At 45.6% G+C, this 23,208-nt stretch overlaps 1 protein-coding gene across 1 annotated transcript; it reads left to right on the top strand.

The window, feature by feature from the left end:
• The first annotated feature begins 204 nt into the window (after positions 1 to 204).
• On the top strand, positions 205 to 22,207 carry cad (carbamoyl-phosphate synthetase 2, aspartate transcarbamylase, and dihydroorotase). The gene is made up of 44 exons (XM_069724800.1): positions 205 to 495; positions 1,251 to 1,390; positions 1,504 to 1,633; positions 1,738 to 1,880; positions 2,392 to 2,533; positions 3,357 to 3,528; positions 5,052 to 5,237; positions 5,331 to 5,440; positions 5,652 to 5,794; positions 6,087 to 6,218; positions 6,314 to 6,547; positions 6,639 to 6,860; positions 6,971 to 7,159; positions 7,802 to 7,926; positions 8,419 to 8,552; positions 8,778 to 8,890; positions 9,685 to 9,849; positions 9,944 to 10,029; positions 10,117 to 10,363; positions 10,574 to 10,672; positions 10,763 to 10,987; positions 11,089 to 11,271; positions 11,364 to 11,582; positions 11,778 to 11,945; positions 12,114 to 12,296; positions 13,056 to 13,160; positions 13,862 to 14,107; positions 14,206 to 14,287; positions 14,373 to 14,539; positions 14,836 to 15,000; positions 15,417 to 15,548; positions 16,362 to 16,563; positions 16,656 to 16,846; positions 16,933 to 17,073; positions 17,694 to 17,789; positions 17,937 to 18,078; positions 18,247 to 18,440; positions 18,747 to 18,821; positions 19,125 to 19,337; positions 19,733 to 19,858; positions 19,984 to 20,139; positions 20,240 to 20,341; positions 20,847 to 20,941; positions 21,249 to 22,207. Exons 1-44 carry the CDS (start codon positions 405 to 407, stop codon positions 21,346 to 21,348), a joined length of 6,711 nt encoding a protein of 2,236 aa, XP_069580901.1. The 5' UTR covers positions 205 to 404; the 3' UTR covers positions 21,349 to 22,207.
• The last annotated feature ends 1,001 nt before the right edge of the window (positions 22,208 to 23,208 follow it).

The following is a 23,208-nucleotide window of genomic DNA, read 5'->3' as shown; positions in this document are numbered from 1 at the left end:
GACTTGCACGCTGCTGGCGGCGCGTGTGGACCGTTTCTCAACCCGTCGTCCTGTCCCGATTAATCGGTAAACTATCCCCAACTACGCGCTTTTTTTTGTTTGTTTGTTTTGTTTTGGTTCAATCGTTCCCCCCGTTTGTTTTTTGTTGTTGTTGTTGTTGTTGTTTTTTCTACACCGGACGCGGACAGGTTTGTGTTCGGCGGTTTCAAATCCGGTGTCCGTCATCGCGGTGGGAGGGACGGGGGTGGGTGCCGGCGGTGTTTCGGTCGTCCAGGTGTTACAGCTCCTGCTTCCTCGCGCGGCGCGAGTTTTCACGTGGACACCGGGGGAGGCTCGTCTCGTGAGCGGTAGTCGTTAGCATCAGCTAATCTTAAACCCAACAACAACAACAACAAAATAATAAAATGGCAAAGATGGCAACCTTGATGCTGGAGGACGGGACGACGTTCAAAGGCCGCCTTTTTGGTGCGAGCGCGTCGGTGTCGGGAGAAGTTGGTAAGTCCTTTCTTCTTCTTCTGAAAGATGTTTTAACTTCACTCCAGTTTGCTGTCTGAACTTTAACCTCGTGTGTATTTCTCTTTGACTGTCGCGTGCCACGAGGGTCACGGATCCAGAGGTGTAATGCGCCAAACCCCCCCCCCCCCCCCGACAAGATACCTGACACCCCCCCCCCCCGCCTCCGCCCCTGTAACCAAACTCCATTCAAAAATCACTCAATTCAACGCTGTCGCACGTAACGTCGTCAATCGGGCACAAAATAGCAGCACGTGTTGGTTTCCGTCCTCTTTTAAATGCCCCTCGCGGGTCATCCGTGACGTTTTAACAGCAAGTGTCCGTCTCCGGGTTGATGTTTTGGGGCAGACTTGATGCTCTGAAAGTTGGAACTATCTCATGTAATGCGTGGAACTCAACGTAGGACACGCCGAGTTGGAGATGAGGGGACACCGGTTTTGTCAATGCATAAACTTTCCTGTTTGCAGCACGTGGTTGTGAGTAAATGAGCGAGTCAGCGTTGAAGTGGCGGGATTTTAAACGAAGACTGGTGGAGTCAGGTTTATATGACGTTGGATGACATAATCCAGCTCCAGGGTTTTAATAATACAGAGCTGAATAAACAGCTTGTGTAAACTGACATCTTTTACAGTACATGCGGAGTTGTAGGTTTCTTACAGTGTAGTTTTCCAGCCTCTGGTTTTTTTTTGTTTTTTGTGGCAGCGGCTGAATGTGACAGATTTTGCGTGTGCGCTCAGTGTTTCAGACGGGCATGGTCGGGTACCCCGAGGCCCTCACCGACCCGTCCTACCACTGCCAGCTGCTGACCCTCACCTACCCTCTGGTCGGCAACTACGGCGTGCCGAAGGATGAAGACGGAGAGTTCGGACTGAGCAAGGTGAGCGAGTTGTTTTAAAGTTGGGGGTCCAACTGTAAAAAGCGAGGTTTTATTTGAGTCTCGGCAGGTGACGAAGCAAAGATTGGCTTAAACGCGATGTGTTTTCTTACCAGTGGTTCGAGTCGTCCAAGATCCACGCCGCGGCCCTGATCATCGGGGAGCTGTCGGACAGTCCCAGTCACTGGAGCTCGGTCAAGTCCCTGGACCAGTGGCTCAAAGAGCAGGGCGTTCCTGGGTTACAAGGTCTCACAAAAACTCATTCAAAACTGGTTTTTGATGACGCTGCGTGAGCTTATTCGATTTTAAACGATACGAGTGGTTTTTTTTTCCCCCCGTTGTCCTCCAAGGGATCGACACCCGCCTGCTGACCAAAAAGATCCGAGAGAAGGGCACCATGTTGGGGAAGCTGGTTGTGGACGGGACTCCCGAGGACGGCGTTGCCTTCGACGACCCGGACCAGAGGAACCTGGTCCAGGAGGTCTCCATGAAGGTATAACCCCGAAGCCAGACTTGTGTTACTGTCTGTAGTAGAAGGGATTATTTATTACCAATTTAAATTTGCTAACAATTCTTCTCTGCAGGTTGTCCGTCCGTCTCACTTCATTTTTCTCTCACGGCGTTTTCTTGGCTCAAAATGGAGAAAAAGATCTTTTTAGTTTATGACCAGAATAAAACTCAGGTTCAGTGTTCCTACAGAAGAATACTTGTACACAAAGTTGTATGAGAAACTGAAGCTCATTGTTTTGAAGCATCGAAGTTATTGTTTTGTTTTGCCCAATTCTGCCCGCCTGTTGAGAATCGCATGCGCCTCGCCGGACAGCGCCAGCCGAAGGAGTAACTAACAGACATTTATTACAAAAAACAAAACCAATACAATATTCTTTGTCAGCTGATGATAAAAGGATCCAAAGTCTACGTTTTTGAATATTTATCTGGAAATCGTCAAGACATGCCCGGTTATTTTTATTTATTTTTTTTTCTATTTTTTTCATCGTCTCCAGGAGCCGAGAGTTTTCAACCCCAGCGGCAGCCTGCGAATCACAGTGGTGGACTGCGGCGTCAAGTACAACCAGATCCGCTGCCTGGCTCAGAGGGGAGCCCGTGTCACCGTCGTGCCCTGGGACCACCCGTTGGACACCGCCGGTCGGTAACACGCTCTCTTCCTGGCACTTATTGACCTAATTCAGACTTTCAGGCAGTTTACATGCCCAAAGAAATGATTGTGCCACGTTTTCTAACACGCTATGACTTCTATGAGCCGACTCGCAGCCTTAGATCCTCCGGTGGGGTCCTTCTGGCCGTTCCAAAGTCGAGGCTTAAATCAAAGGGTGACCGTGCTTTTGCCATTAGGACCCCTCGACTTTGGAACGACCTACCTGAGGAGATAAGGCCTGCAGAATCATTGATTTCTTTTAAATCACTTCTTAAAACACATTTTTATAGAATTGCTTTTAAGTGATGTCGTCCTTTTATGCAGTTCTTTTGTTCCCCTGTTTTTGTTTGTTTATTTTAATCATTTATTTATTTGTTTGTTTTCTATTCCATTTGCTCGTTTTGGTTATTTGTTTGGTTTTCTTGTATTCATTACCTTCATGGTTCGGTCTTTTTTGCCTCCTGTTTTCTTAAATGTTTACCGGTACTGACATTATGTATGACTATGCTTTGATTCTCTGCAGAGCACTTTGTAAACTCTGTTTTTAAAGGTGCTATATACATAAAATTATTATTGTTATTATTATTATTGTTGACTTCGTTAGATTTTCTGAATCTCATAAAGTTCAAATCAAACCCGTCTTATTGTGCGTACGCAACCACATCGGTTGATTGGCGGGAAACTGGCACGCTGTTGTTATCGGAGAACCGAGGTTACCTCTGTAACCTAAAGTTTTTGCCGTTTATGGACTACTTTTATCATTTAGGGTTGGGTTTTTTTTTTGTTTATTTTTTTTAATTGTCTTTCTTCCAGATTTTGACGGTTTGTTCATCAGTAACGGTCCCGGGGATCCTCGGCTCTGCGAGGCCACCATCGGCAGCGTGAGGAAGGTGGTCTGCGTGGACCGCCCGAAGCCGGTGTTCGGTATCTGCCTCGGACACCAGCTGCTGTCTCTGGTCATCGGAGCGAAGACCTACAAGATGAAGTCAGTACCTCCAAACTGAACTGTTGGAAGTCGGGCTCATTTATTTACATGCAAACAACATGAATTAGATCAGATTACACCAAAAGATAATCTGATTAAACAAAAAAAGTTTTATATATATATATAAACTTTATATATATATATATATATATATATATATGCTTGGTCAAATTTTTATATTTTTAAATTTTTATATGATTGTCAATAACTTTCCAAACAATTACAGTTTGCTCAAATTCTTCAATGTCAATGAACCAGAATTCTTTCAAACTGTTAAAAACACCTTTTTAAAGGAGCAGACAGTCAAATTTGGACTCGTGTCTGAAGCTCGGTCGGCCTCTTGCCAAGCTTTACAGAAGACTTTTTCGAAACGGGATAAAGACAGAAATGTTGCCCCCGGTGACCTGAACCAGAGAAGCCCTTCACCCCTTCCCCCCCACACCCCCCTTCGGCGCTAACTGCAAAACACTCTCACACTCGGCCACTTTTCTCTGGGAGAGCAGTGATGTGAAATGCGGGGGTTTTTCTGCTGTTCCCAGCCGTCTGGCCTCTCCCTGCATTAGCAAGCGGAGTGGCGGATGGACCGGCGTTGTTATGAAAATGGGGGCTGAATAAACAACTCTGCACTTCCAACGCTCAGAGCTCCTCCACCACATCTGTGGCGGGGGGAGGGGGGGGGGAGGGGGGAGTCTGCCGGTGGCAGCGGTATCAGGCTCCGTGTGAAGGTCGCGGTGGGCAGCAGCTCTTTCCCAGTGCCCGGCTGGAATGTTGTTGGCATCTCGACAGATAAAATACTGATATTCACTCCAAAAAAAAAAGAGTAAAACTTGTTTTCTTTGTTACCTCGACAGAAAATGCGAAGCCCCTTCTGAATGTAGCTGCGTTATATTTACACTTGGATTTAAATTTAGTGGTTGGTGAACGCTTTGACACACCTCGTTATGCATGTTGTCATTATGTGACCTATTAGTCCTTCAAATTAAAAGTATTTTTGGGGAATTTGATTTGTGGGAAATTCCTCGTTTCAGCCGTTTTTCCTGGTTGAATTCGGTGAACTAAAAGCTTCCGGTGGAGATGTCTTTTAAAAACGTATTAGTTGTGTTGTTCATATTTTGTGATGTAAACTTCACTGCCAATTTAATAATTAGAAAATAACTATTATAAAAAAAATCATATAGAGAAGAATTTTATCTTTTTTTTTTTTTTTTTGCATTTTGTTCTATTGTAGTCAATTTTGTGGGTTTTCGTTTTACATTTCTCACAGTCGCTCCTTTCAAGACAAATAGTTTCCATTAAAACCCCAAACAAAACAAATATTGCAGCTTCTATCATTAATAAAATCTAGTATTCTTTGAAGTTTATCAGAAACGAATATTTTTTTCCCCCCCCGGTTGTAATATAAATCCAACTGATCGGAGAACAGTGACGTCGCACCTGTTCACAGGAAGCGTTCCAAAGTTGTTGTTGTTGTTGTTGTTGTTGTTTTTAAGGAGAATTTCGTCTTCCATTCTCTCGTTTCTCAGGTACGGTAACCGCGGCCACAACCAGCCGTGCATCCACAGCGGAACCGACCGCTGCTTCATCACCAGTCAGAACCACGGTTTCGCCGTGGACCCCGACACGCTGCCCAAAGACTGGGAGGTGCTCTTCACCAACGCCAACGACCACACCAACGAGGGCATCGTGCACCGCACCAAACCCCTGTTCAGGTAACACGGGGGCTCCGTCGGAGCCTGAATCCAGCCGGTTGTTTTGTGTAAATAGTTTGTCATTTAAATCCTCTTGTGACCCGTTTCGTGCAGCGTTCAGTTCCACCCGGAGCACATGGCCGGTCCCACGGATCTGGTCGGCCTGTTCGATGTTTTCCTCGACACCGTGAAAGACCACAAAGAGGGCAAAGCTGCGACATCGGGTAACTACGGCCCCGGCGGTTTTTAACTGTACAGTCCAGTTTCATCTACCTGCACGAAATCCGGTGGACACGTGTATCATACAAAAAAAAAAAAAGTCTCTCATTCGTAATTTAAGCTTTATTAGTTCAAATATGCATTTAATTGTAACGAGACAACGGTCGTTACCGTAATGAAAACCGCTTGTTTTGTGATGATCTTTCATTCTTCCAGTGAAGCAGCGTCTGTTGGACCACCTCACCTTCACCGGGCCCTCGAAGACTGAGGAGGTTTTCCAACCCAGGAAAGTCCTCATCCTGGGCTCCGGAGGTCTGTCCATCGGCCAGGCCGGAGAGTTCGACTACTCCGGCTCGCAGGTCTGTCGAAGAGGTTTAATCTGGTTTAATCTCAGGATCCCGCATTTTTCCTCAGTCTTTTTAGCCGGGACTTAAATTTGGCTGAGTAAAAACTTGAAAACAACCTGCGATAAACGTGCAACTGCGGCTAAAATCCCAATGAATACTGGTTTAAAACTGGCTGCTGGTTGCCGCTTGGTTACGACCCGCCAGTTGAGAACCGCTCTTTCTGGGTACTTTTAGTATTTTAATGTCGATCACAGTTTTTATTCTCTCTTTAATTCCATTGTATTTTTTTTTTTTTTTTTTCCAGGCTATCAAGGCTCTGAAGGAAGAGAACATCCAGACGGTGTTGATCAACCCCAACATCGCCACGGTGCAGACCTCCAAAGGTCTCGCCGACAAAGTCTACTTCCTGCCGATCACGGCGGAGTACGTCACCGAGGTGTGGACTCTCTCTCTTTCTTCTGTAACCGACACAACGGTTTGCGGTAGGTGGAAAAATACCTCTCAGATCCTGAACCTGGTCGTCGCCCGCAGGTGATCAAAAACGAGCGTCCGGACGGCGTCCTGCTGACGTTCGGCGGTCAGACGGCTCTGAACTGCGGCGTGGAGCTCACCAAGCTGGGCGTCCTGGAGAGGTACAACGTGAAGGTCCTGGGAACGCCGGTCGCCTCCATCGAGATGACGGAAGACCGGAAGATCTTCGTGGAGAAAATGGAGGAGATCAACGAGCACGTCGCTCCCAGCGAGGCGGCGCTGTCGGTGGAGCAGGTGAGGGGAAGGCGGACCGTCCCTCCGAGCTTCGTCTCCAAGGTTTCGACGGATTCAAACTTCTTTTTTTTTTTTTCCGATTCCGTCGTAGGCGGTGGCGGCCGCGGAGCGTCTCGGCTACCCAGTCCTGGTGCGCTCGGCGTTCGCCCTCGGCGGTCTGGGCTCCGGCTTCGCCAACAACCGAGAGGAGCTGACCTCTCTGGTGACGTCGGCCTTCGCCCACACCTCCCAGGTGCTGGTGGACAAGTCCCTGAAGGGCTGGAAGGAGATCGAGTACGAGGTGGTGCGGGACGCCTACGACAACTGCATCACCGTGAGTGCCGAGACGCCGGAGGTCAAATCCGATGCAACCGGAGAGCGATTGCACACTTCAGCGACGCGACTTTTAACGGTTACGTTTCGGGGGTTCTTCTCGGTTTCCAGGTGTGTAACATGGAGAACATCGACCCGCTCGGCATCCACACCGGGGAGTCCATCGTGGTGGCGCCGAGTCAGACGCTCAACGACCACGAGTACAACATGCTGAGGAACACGGCCATCAAAGTCATCAGGCACCTCGGCATCGTGGGGGAGTGCAACATCCAGTACGCCCTCAACCCCGAATCCGAGCAGGTACGCGCGAAGACCAACGAGGGTTAGGAAAAGGTCGGAGAGCGACGAATCTGTCGTTGACAAATATTTGGAGAACCCTGGCGCCATGGTTCAAGTGGTTTGCAGCGAATGTTTTTCCGTCTCAATAGTGCTTGCTGTTGACCGCTAATTTGGCGACAATACATCTACAACCAAATAGTAACAACCAGCTTAAAAATAGCTAATGGAGCTAATTTCGCTAAAACAATGAGCTTAACTCAAGTGAACAAACGGCTAACGGAGATAATTTTGCTACAACTAACAACTGTAACAAGCAGCTAATGTTGCTAAAAAAAACAAAACATCAAAACTCAACAAAGAGTTAACAATGCTAATTACCTGTTAACAAAGAGATAAATTTACCCCAAAAAAACCAGCTGAAGTCAAGTTAACAGCTAACAACCCTCAGAAGGTCCCGGTAGAACTCGGTGTTGACGATCCGACTCCGGAGGACGAATTCACAAAGAAAAAAAGCCACCTGGTGTCTCCTGACCCGACGCGCCTTCTTAACGTGGAGGCTGGTTGTTTTTAGTTTTGTTTTTACAAAAATTAAGGTTCAAACACACAAATTCATAGAAAAACCCACGCTGCCCGGTCTAACTTTGTGTTTCTAACGTTTCGTAGTACTACATCATCGAGGTGAACGCCCGGCTGTCCCGCAGCTCCGCTCTCGCCAGCAAAGCGACCGGTTACCCTCTGGCCTACGTCGCGGCGAAACTCGGCCTCGGGATCCCGCTGCCGCTCCTCAAGTACGTCTCGGTTTTGAGGATAAGCAGATTTTAGACACAAGTAAATCATTTGAAAATGTGTTTTTTTGGTTTTTTTTCATCACAACTTCTGGAAAATTCGAATATAAAACCAATTTGAGTATTTTTGGGGGTTTTGGAAAAGTTAGCGATAAGATAATGTTCAACAACAAGGCGTCTGATTTGGTTTTGGCTTATTTTGAAAAAGAGTTAATAGTTTTGTTTTGGCAACAGTACTGAACTTTTTTTTTTTTTTTAATTATAGCAAACCTGATTGAGACCCTGATTATTGACTTAATCCTCTTTTTCATTTTCCTGCTTTTTTTTGTTGCTGTTTATTTTTTTGATATATTTTTTTCCCTTTAGATTTTCAACTGTCTGATTTTTTTTTTAAAATTGGGGGATTCCAGTTCTGAATTCTGAGTATTTATTTTACATCTGTATGTATATATATATATATATATATATTTTTTTTTTTTTTTTTTTTTTTTCTAGAAACTCTGTCACCAACTCGACGACGGCAAACTTCGAGCCCAGTTTGGACTACTGTGTGGTGAAGGTGCCCCGCTGGGATCTGAGCAAGTTCCTGCGGGTTTCCACCCAGATCGGCAGCTCCATGAAGAGCGTCGGTAAGAAACCACGGCTTGAACTGATCTTTTTAAAAGGAAAAAAAATCGGTAGTATTTTTTTTCACGTTTCAACGTGATATTTCGTCCGATATCGGTCTGAAAACTCGATCTTTCGGCATTTCTTTTGGAGTCGTGGTTCTTCGGCTACGCAGTTAATTTCTCCAACGGGTTCCCAGTAGAAGTTGACGTTACCAACATTTCATTTTTTTTTTTTTATCTCTACAGGGGAGGTGATGGCGATCGGCCGCAGCTTCGAGGAGGCCTTTCAGAAAGCTCTGAGGATGGTGGACGAGAACTGCGTCGGCTTCGACCACACCATCAAGCCCGCCTCGGAAAAGGTACCAAAAAAAAAGCAAAAAGGGCATTTCGATGTACGTTTTATCTGAAAGGAAACTGGCATCCATCGAAGTTCTTGAAGGCTTTTTATTTATTTTTCAACCGTAGGGAAGTCAAAAGTCTTCGAAACCTTTCGCGAAGACGCTATTTCTTGACTTGTTGAGCTTTTTTTTTTTTTTTTTTTTTTTTTTTTTTACAACCTTTTATTTGTTTTAACCTCTGAAGGAACCTGTTGATCAAATTTGTTTCGTCAAAAAACATTTTGTTAGGATTGTAAACCCGATCAGATTCACAGTCTATTTCAGAAACTACAGATTAAGACTTTACTTTAAAGCAAATTTACACCCGTCAAGTCTCAGATCTTCATCCACCTAAATTTCTCCCCTGCAGAGGCCAATGGGGTAACAAATTATGGGATGGCCTCTCCCATCTGACAAAAAGCTGTTTCTCTATTAAATGCTTGAAAACGTGCTTAAAAAAAAACCCATTTAACTTCTGTTTTGTAACTGCAACATACAAATATACACACTCGTCCATCGCCATATCTTTTTGCTTTCATATTGACATTGTTGTGATTGTTGTTACTAATATTCTGTTGTTATTTGTTTCCATTATTTTTATGTAGCGATGTCGCTTCCCTGCACTGCATCATTTTAATTTATTTAAATCTTTTATGTTTTTGATTAGTGCAAATCAAAATCAAATTACCACGACCAGATTGCTCATAATTGACAAAAACAAAGAAGCACCACGGTAGATATTCATCGGATTCTATTTAATTTTTTTCGCCCACCAGGAGCTGCAGACTCCGACGGACAAGCGCATCTTCGTGCTGGCGGCGGCGCTGCGGGCCGGCTACACGGTGGACCAGCTGTACGAGCTCACCAAGATCGACCGCTGGTTCCTGCACAAGATGAAGAACATCGCCGACCACGAGCGGCTGCTGGAGACGTACAACCAGGTGGGAGAAGACGACGAGGGACGACGCAATTTTTTTTTTTTTTCCTTCTTCTTCTTCTTCTTCTTCTGACCGCCATTTCTTTCTGTCCGTGCAGGATGAGAGCGCCATGCCTCCGGAGGTGATGAGGAAGGCCAAGCAGCTCGGCTTCTCGGACAAGCAGATCGCTCAGGCCGTACAGAGGTGGGCGGGGCCAAAGTCAAAAATATTTTTTTTGCCTGAAGTTTTGCTTTTTATTCTTAATTCTGTAAAAAAAAAAATGTTCCGCAGCACCGAGCTGGCCGTCCGGAAGCTGCGTCACGATTGGTCCATCCTGCCGGTGGTGAAGCAGATCGACACGGTGGCGGCCGAGTGGCCCGCCCACACCAACTACCTGTACCTGACGTACCACGGCGCCGAGGACGACCTGAGCTTCGGCGAGCAGCACGTCATGGTGATCGGCTCGGGCGTCTACCGCATCGGCAGCAGCGTGGAGTTCGACTGGTGCGCCGTCGGCTGCATCACGCAGCTCAGGAAGGTGAGGCGGTGACACCGCGCAGAAAAAGATTTACCTACAATGGAAGCGAAGCTACTTTTAACATTTTAAATATTTAAATAACGGGGAGGAAATGTTTTTAACTTTCCCTTCTATCATCGAATGACGTTAAACCGTTTGTGGGCGGAGCCAATAAACCGAACGTTCCCTAAACGAGTCGTGTTTTTTGTTTTGTTTGTTTGTTTTTTACAGATGGGTTACAAGACCATCATGGTGAACTACAACCCCGAGACGGTCAGCACCGACTACGACATGTGCGACCGCCTCTACTTCGACGAGATCTCCTTCGAGGTTTGACTTTTTTCCTTTTTCTAACTATAACCTCTCGTCGCGCAAAGCGTTAACTTGACACCCCAACCCCTCACCCCCACCCCCCTCAAGGTGGTGATGGACATCTACGAGCGGGAGAACCCGGAGGGCGTGATCCTGTCCATGGGCGGCCAGCTGCCCAACAACATCGCCATGTCGCTGCACCGCCAGCTGTGCCGCATCCTGGGCACGTCGCCCGATTTCATCGACTGCGCCGAGAACCGCTTCAAGTTCTCCCGCATGCTCGACACCATCGGCATCAGCCAGCCGCAGTGGAGGGAGCTCTCCGAGATCGAGGTGACCGATTTTAGGCATTTAAATTGAAAGAACGTGGAGGGTGTCGAGATTATTCAAAGTCGCCGTCATGTTTCCTTTTTCCTTTTTTGTTTTCCTCGCAGTCGGCCGTGAAGTTCTGCGAAACGGTCGGGTACCCCTGCCTGGTGCGTCCCTCCTACGTCCTCAGCGGCGCCGCCATGAACGTCGCCTACGGCGACAGCGACCTGGAGAAGTACCTGAGCAGCGCCGTGGCCGTGTCCAAGGAACACCCCGTGGTCATCTCCAAGTTCATCCAGGAGGCAAAGGTCAGGGAAATGAAGGAAACGTTCACCCACGAGAGGTAACGCGTCAAAGTTCGAAAATTTGAAAGTGCTTAAAACCGCGCCGTCTCTCGCAGGAGATCGACGTGGACGCGGTGGCGTGCGACGGCGCGGTGATCGCCATCGCCGTGTCGGAACACGTGGAGAACGCCGGCGTGCACTCGGGCGACGCCACGCTGGTGACGCCACCGCAGGACCTCAATCAGAAAACCATCGAGAGGATCCAGAGGATCGTCCACGCCATCGGACAGGAGCTGCAGGTCACCGGGCCGTTCAACCTGCAGCTGATCGCTAAGGTGAGAACCCATCAGGGGAGGGGGGGAGGGGGGGTCTGGTTAACACCAGGCTATACATTTATCGTTAACCCGTGTTCGTATACCTTTTTTTTTTTGTAATGGATTTTGAGATTTCTTCTTTCTTTCTGTCGTCACATTTGAGAACAATGATTTTCCACTTATTTATTTATTTTTATTTTTTTTTAATTCTTCCAGGACGACCAGCTGAAGGTGATCGAGTGCAACGTCCGCGTTTCCCGCTCGTTCCCCTTCGTATCCAAGACGCTGGGAGTGGACCTCGTCGCCCTGGCGACGCAGGTCATCATGGGGGAGGAGGTGGAGCCCGTGGGCCTGATGAGAGGGAAAGGCATCGTCGGAGTCAAAGTGAGTTTTGGGGACCTTCTTCTTCTTCCTCTTCCTCTTCTTCTTCTTCCTCCTCTTCGTCCTTCTTCTTCCTTCTTCTTCTTCTTCCTTCTTCTTCTTCTTCTTCTAACCCCCACACACCAGTGGAATCACCAAAGTAACGCTGACTGTGTGTCGTCCGTCCTCCAGGTCCCTCAGTTCTCGTTCTCGCGGCTGGCCGGCGCCGACGTGGTGCTCGGCGTGGAGATGACCAGCACCGGCGAGGTGGCGTGCTTCGGGGAGAACCGGTACGAGGCGTACCTCAAGGCCATGCTGTCCACAGGCTTCAAGATCCCCAAGAAGAACATCCTGCTGTCCATCGGCAGCTACAAGGTACGAAAAAAAAAAATCTCATAACGCTCGGTGAACGGGGCTGCCGCTGTTTATTTGCACCCATATGTTTCCATGGCAACAATTACTCCTCCTGATGTTCGTAAATAGGCAGTACAGTCAATAAATGCTCGTATTTTAACGCTACATACAGTATCAAAACTTAAATATACGACACACAAATAAATGGAATAATCGATGGTAAAATATACAGCATAATGTTAACTGTTTGTTTCTATCCACGTTACCGTGGCAACAGGTATTCTTCCCGAGGGTTCATGTTGCGCAGTACAATCAATAAATGCTCACATTTTAACACTGCATACGATTAAATACTTCTGTCAAAACCAAACATATGGCATACAAAATATAACAGAATAATTATGATGAATATGAATTCATATGAACATTTACAAAGAATCATCTTCTCTTGAAAATAACTAACATTAAAGCCCATCTTTCTAACCAGAGTTTTACAATATAAATAATATTCTGTATATTTTTCATTTTTCATTAGAAAATAAAGTAATCAATGTGTTCGAAAAGAAATTTAAACTATTAGTTATCTCAAAATGAATATATATTGTAGGAAATATTCAGTTACCGTTTAATGTGCCACCATATAAAACTGAGGCCGGAACTGAAGCATTTAAAAATTGTCGTCAACCAGCGTTGTTGTGTTTTTTTTTTTTTTTTAGTGAAGGTGATTTTTATTGATTAGTTTGCCTCGATTTTTATTTTTTATTTTTGTGTGTTCGTTAGAACAAGAGCGAGCTGCTGCCCACGGTTCAGGCTCTGGAGTCTCTGGGATACGACCTGTACGCCAGCCTGGGGACGGCCGACTTCTACACCGAACATGGAGTCAAGGTACGTCTCCTCGAGTCATGTGTTGTTTTAAAAAAAAAAGAAGAAACTCCATATAATGATAGAGTTGGAATAAAGGCAACAAAAAAAAATCCCTCAACCAAAATTTGGCTCTTTTTTTTTTTTTTTTCAAAACTTGACAATTTAAACCGGTTTAGAAAACGTCTCCTCTCAAGTTTAAAAAAGAAACACTAGAATTAAAAATTCCCATCTTTTTGCAAATAAAGAAAATAAAAATGTTAAGCCAATTTTTTTTAATCATCAAAATCATGCAAATTAAAAGAAAAAAGTGGGTGCAGTACCGCATTTTAGAGGAGGGGGTGCTGTTGTGCCACAAAGTTATTTTTTTGCAATGAGATATTATTCTTGTAACTCAATCATTTTGCCTCATTCGCATAAAAACACTGGCGTAATCGGAGATGAGTTCATTTTAATATTTATTGGTTACTGTTTTTTTTCTACAATGCCGGGTTTTTTTGTTGGTTTTTATGTTTGTTGTAAAATTATAACTAGTTTTTGAACATCCAGTCATACGTGTAAATGTAAAAATCCTGATTCAATCATGTTTTTTTTTGTTTTTTTTAAAGACTGCGTGAATTCACCTGTAAATCCGATCATTTTATTGCGGTGATATTTATCTATCGTTTAAGTGTTTTTAATGGTAACCATGACGACGCGCGACTCCCTAAAACGCCCGTCTCCAGGTGACGGCGGTGGACTGGCCGTTCGAGGAGGACGACAGCGACTGTCCCACCAAGGAGAAGCAGCGCAGCATCATGAACTACCTGGAGGAGAACCACTTCGACCTGGTCATCAACCTCTCTATGAGGAACAGCGGCGGCCGGCGGCTCTCCTCCTTCGTCACCAAGGGCTACCGGACCCGCCGCATGGCCATCGACTACTCCGTCCCGCTCATCATCGACATCAAGTGCACCAAGCTCTTCGTTCAGGTGAGAGCCGTCTTCCCTTTGGGGGGTTGGTGAAGTGTTTCCCCTTCGGTTTCAAGACTGCTGAAGCAGCGTTTTTTTTGTTGTTGTTGTTTTTTTAGGCTCTCCGTCAGATCGGACGGACGCCGCCGGTGAAAACTCACGTCGACAGCATGACGTCGCAGACCCTCGTCCGCCTGCCCGGTGAGTCGGCAGCTCAGAGGGGAGATGGGAGTTTTTGTTGTTCACTGTTTTAAATTTTTTTTTTTTTTTTTCGATTGAATCTCAGGCCTGATCGACGTCCACGTTCACCTCCGGGAGCCCGGCGCCACCCACAAGGAGGACTTCTGCTCCGGCACGGCGGCCGCTCTGGCCGGAGGAGTCACCCTGGTGTGTGCGATGCCCAACACGTCGCCCGCCATCACCGACGCCGGCACTCTGGCTCTGGTCCAGAAGGTAAAAAAAACAAAAACACGCCGACGTCCTTACCTGTTGCTTTTGTTTGTGTCTGGAAGTTTAAAACTGTAATCTGTAGATGCGGAAGTGCCTTTAAGCTACAATACCACCAAGTGCCACTAGAGGTCGGCTCCATAGACTCCCATTCAACTAGTTTGGGAAAATTCGTTGTTTATAAGAAAATAAGTTATTATTAGTTTTCTAGAGTTCCATCTGAAAATACTCCGTCATTAATTAGATAATAAAGAAGAAAGTCACTTTAATTAATGCGACATAAACCCTGCTCTGTTCCTCAGCTGGCCAAAGCGGGCTGCCGCTGCGACTACGCCCTCTACGTGGGCGCCGCGTCGGACAACGCCGCCGCCCTGCCGGCCATCGCCGGCCAGACCGCCGGCCTGAAGATGTACCTGAACGACACGTACTCCACCCTCAAGATGGACAACGTCTCTCTGTGGATGGAGGTGGGCCAGAGTCACCCGGGAGATTTCTTCAGCTGAAGTTTACCTGAAGTTGAAGCTATTTAACATTCATAGTCATTAACATGCAGTTTTCTCCTTTTGTTTCCCCTCAAGTCGCTTTTTCATCCTGTCTGACGAGCTTTGATTGTTTCCTTTCTAACTGATTTATTATATATTTTTAAATACCGAATTGTTTTTTTCTTTCTTTTATAGGAGTATGTTTGAAATGAAAATATCTTGTGCGTCATTTTATATATCTGTCACTAACATTCATCTGTAAATATTTTTTTAAAGCTTCATTTATTTTGTGGATCAGCTCAAGTTTTACAGTCATATCGGTGTGTGGCCTCTAGTGGTCATTAGAGGTGCTGCATCCATTCGTTTGTCACTTACAAACTCTTTTTTTTTTTTTTTTAAAGCACTTTGAGAAGTGGCCCAAGCAGATGCCCATCGTGGCTCACGCCGAGAAGCAGACGGTGGCCGCCATCTTGATGGTGGCTCAGCTGTACCAGCGGCCCGTCCACATCTGCCACGTGGCCAAGAAGGAGGAGGTCAAAAATATTTTTTTAAAAATTAAAAAAAAATGTTTGTAACTTCAAAAAGGACGGATGAAATAAATACTGGTGTTTAGTTTAATGTTTTATTCTTTAAAATTCAAGTAAGTTCATCCTCTTTTAACTTCCTGCGTGTACTTGGTTCATATTTTGGGGGCGATTCGCTCTCAAAATATAAAACCTTTTTTGTTCGCGCGATCGCCGTTTCCGTGGCAACGCTTGGGTGTACGACTTAAGAACTGGGAAAACGGTCGGTCGGTCGGTCGCATCAAGTAGACTGTTACGGGTAACGAATGCAATGTTTGCTACTCCAGGAAAGTAGGGGCTGACGCTTAGCAACGACCCTAGCAACAGAGAGACGAGATCTGGTCCGTTTTATTTATTTCTTAAACGGATACATAAAGCACGTAGAAACACGAAACTGCTCAGCGAGCTAACTCTTGCTGTAAGTAAGATATCTACTAAAAAAAAATATATCGATGGACTCTTTTTTTTTCTCCCCGATTTTTTAAAGATTTTTCGCACCGTGTTCTGTGTTAAAAACCAAACCTGGTCAAGCTAGCCGCCGCTAGGATTTGAAGTTGCACATTTAATAGACCTATAACAACATTATATTTCATATTATGTCATATTTCATTCCAACTATATATTCCCACTGAGAAGGCGAAGTGATATTTTCTAGCGACGAGTCAATCGTGCAGTCGACCAATCAGATCGCTGGGTCGGGACTACTTTAAGTTCTCCGTTCTAAATTCTTGGTCACTTTTTTTTTTTTTTTATACCCGTCACCAACTTCTCCGACTCTTTCAGATCCTGATCATCCGAGCGGCGAAGCAGAAGGGCATCCAGGTGACCTGCGAGGTGGCGCCTCACCACCTCTTCCTGTGCGAGGACGACGTGTCGGAGATCGGTGACGGACGGGCGCAGGTCCGACCGATGCTCGGAGCCCGCGAGGACATGGAGGCCCTCTGGGAGAACCTGGACATCATCGACTGCTTCGCCACCGACCACGGTCAGTTTCCCGTCCCTTTTAAAAGCTCAGACAGCCGGTCGCCCTCAGCCCCCGAACAACGCGCGTTTTATTTTTATTTTTAATTTTGTCAGCTCCTCACTCGCTGGAGGAGAAGAGCGGCGAGCGGCCTCCTCCCGGCTACCCCGGCCTGGAGACGATGCTGCCGCTGCTGCTGACCGCCGTCAGCGACGGGCGCCTGACGCTGGACGACATCATCCGCCGTCTCTACGACAATCCGCGAAGGATCTTCAACCTGCCCGTGCAGGAGAACACCTACGTGGAGGTACGCGGGGGAATCTTACGTGGGGGGGCGGGGCTCCTTCTCTACACACGATTAGTCCTCTGACCTCCTCGTCCGCGTCTCCTCAGGTGGACCTGGAGCAGGAGTGGGTCATCCCTCCGGCCATGCAGTTCACCAAGTCCAAGTGGACCCCGTTCCAAGGCCTGAAGGTGAAGGGGAAGGTCCGCCGCGTGGTCCTCCGAGGAGAGGTGGCCTACATCGACGGGCAGGTCAGGCATCCGGGAAGCACACAGGCTGATGTTGTTGACTCCTTTGTTAAAGAAAAACAAAACAAAAAACAGTTTTTATTTTAACGGTCATCCAAATTGTTAGTTTCTTCTGTGACTTTAGTTTGTTTTGTCTCACATGTTGTCTGTATTTATTTATATGATCAGAAAGATGTAAATACAACCTCAAAAATCTGTTGTTCTCTGACCTCAGACTGATGAACATATAGATATACAGTGGGTACGGAAAGTATTCAGACCCCTTTAAATTTTTCACTCTTTGTTTCATTGCAGCCATTTGCTAAAATCAAAAAAAGTTTATTTTTTGAAGCCTTTTGAGCTGCTTCTACTCAATACTGAGCAAACGGTCTGAATACTTATGACCATGTGATATTTCAGTTTTTCTTTTTTAATAAATTTGCACAAATTTCTACATTTCTGTTTTTTTCTGTCAAGATGGGGTGCTGAGTGTACATTAATGAGAAATAAAATGAACTTTTTGATTTTAGCAAATGGCTGCAATGAAACAAAGAGTGAAAAATGTAAAGGGGTCTGAATACTTTCCGTACCCACTGTATATATGTTTATGTCTTCTGTGTCTCACTGAATCCGTGTCCCATCAGGTGCTGGTTGCTCCGGGTTACGGGGAGGATGTGAAGACTTGGCCCGCTGCTGCTTCCGTCCATCCTGCTGCTGAACCCGTCAAAGAAAGTCCGATGGTAGGAAAAAAATAAATAAAAAAACAAAAGCAGCCGACTACTTACAAGTCTTCAAAAGGCTTCGGTATTATATAGTATTAAAATAAAATGTAAAAAATGCATCTTACTTGTTCCGCGTTGTAAACATCCTCCTTCGTGTTGCGTCAGACTCCGGAGCATTCGCGTCCGACTCCTCCCCGCGACGCCGCGGTCCGAACTCGAGCGCCGAGCCCCCGCCGGGCCACCGGAGATTCTCGCTACCTGCAGCCGCCCCGCACCCACCGCTCCTCTGATCCCGGACTACTGCCAGGTACTACGACTCCCATGATGCCTTAGTGGCACGCGCGCACACACACACACACACACACACACACACACACACACACACTCACTCACTCACTCACTCTCATATCTCTGTTTTATTCATAGTCTTATGTTTTAAATATCCGATTCATTGGTGTCGCTGTATTGTCCGCAGAGATGGTCGCGCTCCCTGTGGCCGGCGTCGCCGACGGTTACGGCCACCCGCCGCCTCTGTCCAGGCTGCTGTCCCCGCAGTCCGGGCTGGGACCGAACCCTCCCGGACAGGTGGCCCACTTCCAGACCTCGCCTCTGCTGCACCTGCTGGTGGGACAGCACGTCCTGTCCGTCAGGCAGTTCAGCAAGGAGCAGGTGCACAACAACACAAACACACAACAACACAAACACACAACAACACAAACACACAATAACACAAACACACAACAACACAAACACACAACAACACAAACACACAACAACAACACACAAAACAACACAAACACACAACAACAACACAAACACACACAAACACAACCACACAAACACAACAACACAAACACACAACAACAACACAAACACACAACCACACCGGCAGGAAAAGAAAAAAAGCTTGATGTGTCCGTGCTTGCCGGGACTTTTGATTTTCATGCACCTGTTTTTTTTTTTTCCTGTTTTCAGATCTCGCACCTTTTCAACGTCGCCCACACGTTGCGTCTGATGGTTCAGAAAGAGCGAAGCCTGGAAATCCTGAAGGTATCTCCCCAAAAAAAACATATTGAAGCAACTAGCGTAAAACTCCCAGCAGCAGCTTCCCAAAAAAAGTTTTTTTTTTCCTTTTTCTTTTACGTAAATAATTCAAAATGTGGGTTGTTTTTTTGAGTCGGACTGAAAGTAAACCCAGAACTTGGCCACCTTGCACAGTCAGGGGGAAAAAAACACCACGGTGAAATTAATCTGAATTTTCCTTTTTAATACGCTGGTGATTTATTTGCGGTTTGTTTCTCGGGATTCAGACGCGCGCGCAAACACGTGTTCCTCCTTCTCCTCCCCGTCCAGGGTAAAGTGATGGCGTCCATGTTCTACGAGGTCAGCACGCGCACCAGCAGCTCCTTCGCGGCGGCCATGCAGCGCCTCGGCGGCTCCGTCGTCCACTTCAGCGAGTCCACGTCGTCCTCGCAGAAAGGAGAGTCGCTGGCCGACTCGGTTCAGACCATGAGCTGCTACGCTGACGTGCTGGTGCTCCGGCACCCGACGCCCGGAGCTGTAGAGGTGGGTTGTTGTTGTTGTTGTTGTACAAAAGGAGAAACAAAAGCGGACTTTCCAGAAAGACGAGATTTCTATATTGGATATTAATCTGGTTTATATATCATCTCTATGCTCTTTGTGTGAGCCCTCATATCGACAAACCTTCCAGTGTTTCCCTAACTGATGTCTTAGGAAAGAAAAAGAAAAAAGAAAAGTCCAAACATACTCGTAGAACTGGAGTTACGTCCAGTAACTACTATTTATTTTGCTTAGTTCCTGTAACCCTAATAATTGCTGGATGCCGTTGGAGTCGTGTAGCTTCACCTGTTTTTTTTTAAGCTAACAGCAGGTGTGAGGACTTTTCAGTTTCGTCCTCACGTGACTTTTTTGTTTTTCTTCTTTTTCATTTTATCTCTCAGAGTGCGTCACGTCACTGCCGCAAACCGGTGATCAACGCCGGCGACGGCGTCGGGGAGCATCCCACCCAGGCGCTGCTGGACGTCTTCACCATCAGGGAGGAGCTGGGGACGGTCAACGGCATGACGGTGAGGGACGACTCGAATTATTAAAAAAAATACAAAAATAAACAAACACATGACCGTTAAACTGAAAGAAGAGAAACTCGTCGCGACTCGTGTGTTGTTGTTTTTTTTCTTCCCCCACCCGACAGATAACGATGGTCGGGGACCTGAAACACGGTCGCACCGTCCACTCCCTCGCCAAACTGCTGACTCAGTACCGCATCACGCTGCGCTACGTCGCTCCCAAGAACCTCCACATGCCCGCGGAGATCATCAGCTACGTCGCCTCCAAGGGCATCAAACAGGTTCGGGGGGGGGGGAGAGGAAGGGGGGAGGAGGGGAGGACTCGACACAAGAAAAAAGACAAACTGAATTTTGTGGTGTTTTTTTTTTTTTTTTTTGCAGGAGGAGTTCGACAGCATCGAGGAGGCGCTGCCGGAGACCGACGTCCTCTACATGACGAGGATCCAGAAGGAGCGCTTCGCGTCTGAGGACGAGTACAACGCTGTAAGTTTTAGACCCCACAGACCTTTTATTTTTTTTTGTCTACTCGGCACAACGTCGGCATGTTTGCCTCGGTCATTATAGGTCATTGCGTGAGTCATTTATCGGACGGACGTAAATCGTAACGTCTAGCGATAACTTGCGTTTTAGTCATTTAGGGGACATTTGTTGATTTGTAGCTGCAAGAAAAAAAAACACAACACCGGGTTTTGTTTGTTTTCAGTTTGTACTGCAATGAGAAATATATTTCTCTTTTTCTTAAATTTTTTTATTATTTTTTTTTAAGTATCGGATATAAAAGTGTTCGTAGCTTCCGGGTCTGAAAAATTAGGCTGAAGTGCCTTAAAGCTGCAATACCACCGACTGCCACCAGACGTCGCCGTAGTCTCATAAAATTCAGTCAATAAATGTTTCAGGTTGTTGTTTTTTTTTTAGATGTTTCAGTCTTGCTAACTTCGTAATCGTTTTCCTGCCGTCTAACCGTGCGTCCGTGTCGTTTCTCCGTCAGTGTTTCGGTCAGTTCGTCCTCACGCCTCACATCATGACCGTCGCCAAAACCAAGATGGTGGTGATGCACCCGCTGCCCAGAGTCAACGAAATCAGGTAAGAGCTCGTTTTTTTTAAAAGGGGGAATCTCATTCTCAGTTAGTCTGCATCTTACTTTCCTGATAAATCGATAAGATGAGAAAAAAAAAAATACTGTAAAAAAGAAAAGAGATTTTTGTTCGTCAACATAGAAAATTAGAAAATCGGAGAAACCGGAAATTTCTTCCGCGTTAGTGCTTCAAAAGCCCAAATAAATGATTAAATCAGCTGTTGGTCAGCTCAGTGATGTTTTTAATTTATTATATTAGGTCGATCTAAACCTCCTCTTTGTCTTTTGTTTTTGTTTTGTTTTTGTCCCCGTCAGCGTGGAGGTGGACACGGACCCGAGGGCGACGTACTTCCGTCAGGCGGAGAACGGCATGTACATCCGAATGGCCCTGCTGGCCACCGTACTGGGCAGATAAAAACACACACACACACACACACACACACACACACACACACACACACACACACACACACACACACACACACACACACACACACACACACACACACACACCACGCTGCTCGTCTGAACCCTCACAAACGGTACTTAAAGGAAAAGTCACAGTTACCTGCGTTATTCATTCCTGAAGTCTTATCAGCATCTCGTAGAGTAACATTTTTTTAAATAAAAACCAAGCCGTAAAGTTTTATAAACTGCTGCTGTAAAGTATTGGTCCCCCCCCCTCCCCCCCACCGCTCTCATAGAACCATTTTATTTTTATTTTACAGCCATATCCAAGTGTCAAATCGCTAAATGTTTACATGTCTTAGGTTAGGTAGTTACTTTATTAATCCCCGAGGGGAAATTTTACACCGTTAACATATACAATCAGTATTTCTTATTTTTTTTGTTTGTTTTGAGATGGTTAACAGGAGGAAGATTTAAAAGAAGGGCATTTGGAAATCATACTTTTTTATTTCATTTGCAGTGAGAGGAAATCCAGTGTTTTGGTATCTCCTTGTGGAGGGAACTTTTTAAAAGGGACCTGCAAGGATGTTAAAATCAATGATTTTATGCCAAAAGTGTCAGTTTCTCTCCCCTTTTTCACGGATCCACTCTGACCAATAATGAGTTGTAATGAGTTTTCTTCTTCTTAAAAAAAAAAATGGAAACGCAACAGATCTTCTCAAAGCAATCTTTGGTGGTTTCGAGGTAACTGTCTTTTTTTTTTTTTTTTTTTTTAATATCAAAATGAGTGAATTCATGTCGGTTTCATTGTTGTTTGTGTTATGTGGTGAAATATAGATAATAAAAAGACAATTTTCCCTTTTGCATTCGATGTAATCTTTTTAGTACTGAAAACACGAAGCAACAGACAAATGTTGCTCAGTGATTTTAATTCAAAATTTTTTTTTTTTTTTAATAATTTTCAGTGAAAAATATCTTTAATTCAGTGACACTAGTAGAAACTCAATCGGTCCCATCGTTTTTACTTATTATTTGTACAAATCATGGCAAAATCTGACTACATCAAATTTAAAACCTTCTAAAAACTTGAATATCTCCCACAAAAGAAGTATGCAAAATAATATGAACTTCCTTTTTTTTTTTTTTTACATCCGTTTCTGGTGCTTGGTTGTCTCCATGGCAACGAATTTACTTTTAGTGAAAAACAACATTTGACACGTGAAAGCTTAATGCTAATATTTCTAGTAAGCGCGGGCACGGTGGTGCAGTGGTTAGCACTGTCACCTCACAGCAAAAAAGGTTCCGGGTTCGAATCCGGTCCTGGGCCTTTCTGTGCAGAGTTTGCATGTTCTCCCTGTGCTTGCGTGGGTTCTCTCCGGGTTCTCCGGCTTCCTCCCATCATCCAACAACATGCACCTCAGGTCAGGTTACCTGGCGCCGCCTAGTGGCAGCCTGCTGCAGCAGCTCCCCCCTGAGAGACCCCCTGCTGTAGTGAAGAAATTTCCCCTCAGGGATTAATAAAGTGAAATAAAAAAAAAAAAGGAAATTAAATATGTCTTTGTTAATCCCCATGGGAGGAAATTTAAGGTGTTGCTGCAGCATCAGGACAGAAACAAAGATTTTGTTTTGTTTGTATTTAAATATATATTTTTTTAAATACAGTAGAAACGAGTAGAGATTAAAAACGTTTTTAAAATAATCCAACAGCAGTTAATTGAAAAAATGACTGAAAACAGTTTAACTAGTGATTTTCAGTCCAACACAGCACGTGATGACTTAACAAACTCGGGTTATCACGGTGCGTTCAGGAACTGTCTGAAAACATGTAAACGACATCCAGGTTACAAGCGTGTTTGAATGACTCGGC

Source organism: Brachyistius frenatus, unplaced genomic scaffold (genome assembly GCF_029030835.1).
Source record: "Brachyistius frenatus isolate BFR_SWC_R1_liver_20210118 unplaced genomic scaffold, ASM2903083v1 Contig_396, whole genome shotgun sequence".
NCBI lineage: Eukaryota > Metazoa > Chordata > Actinopteri > Embiotocidae > Brachyistius > Brachyistius frenatus.
The sequence above is the reverse complement of the archived record's forward strand: the minus strand, read 5'-3'. Positions and strand labels throughout refer to the sequence as shown.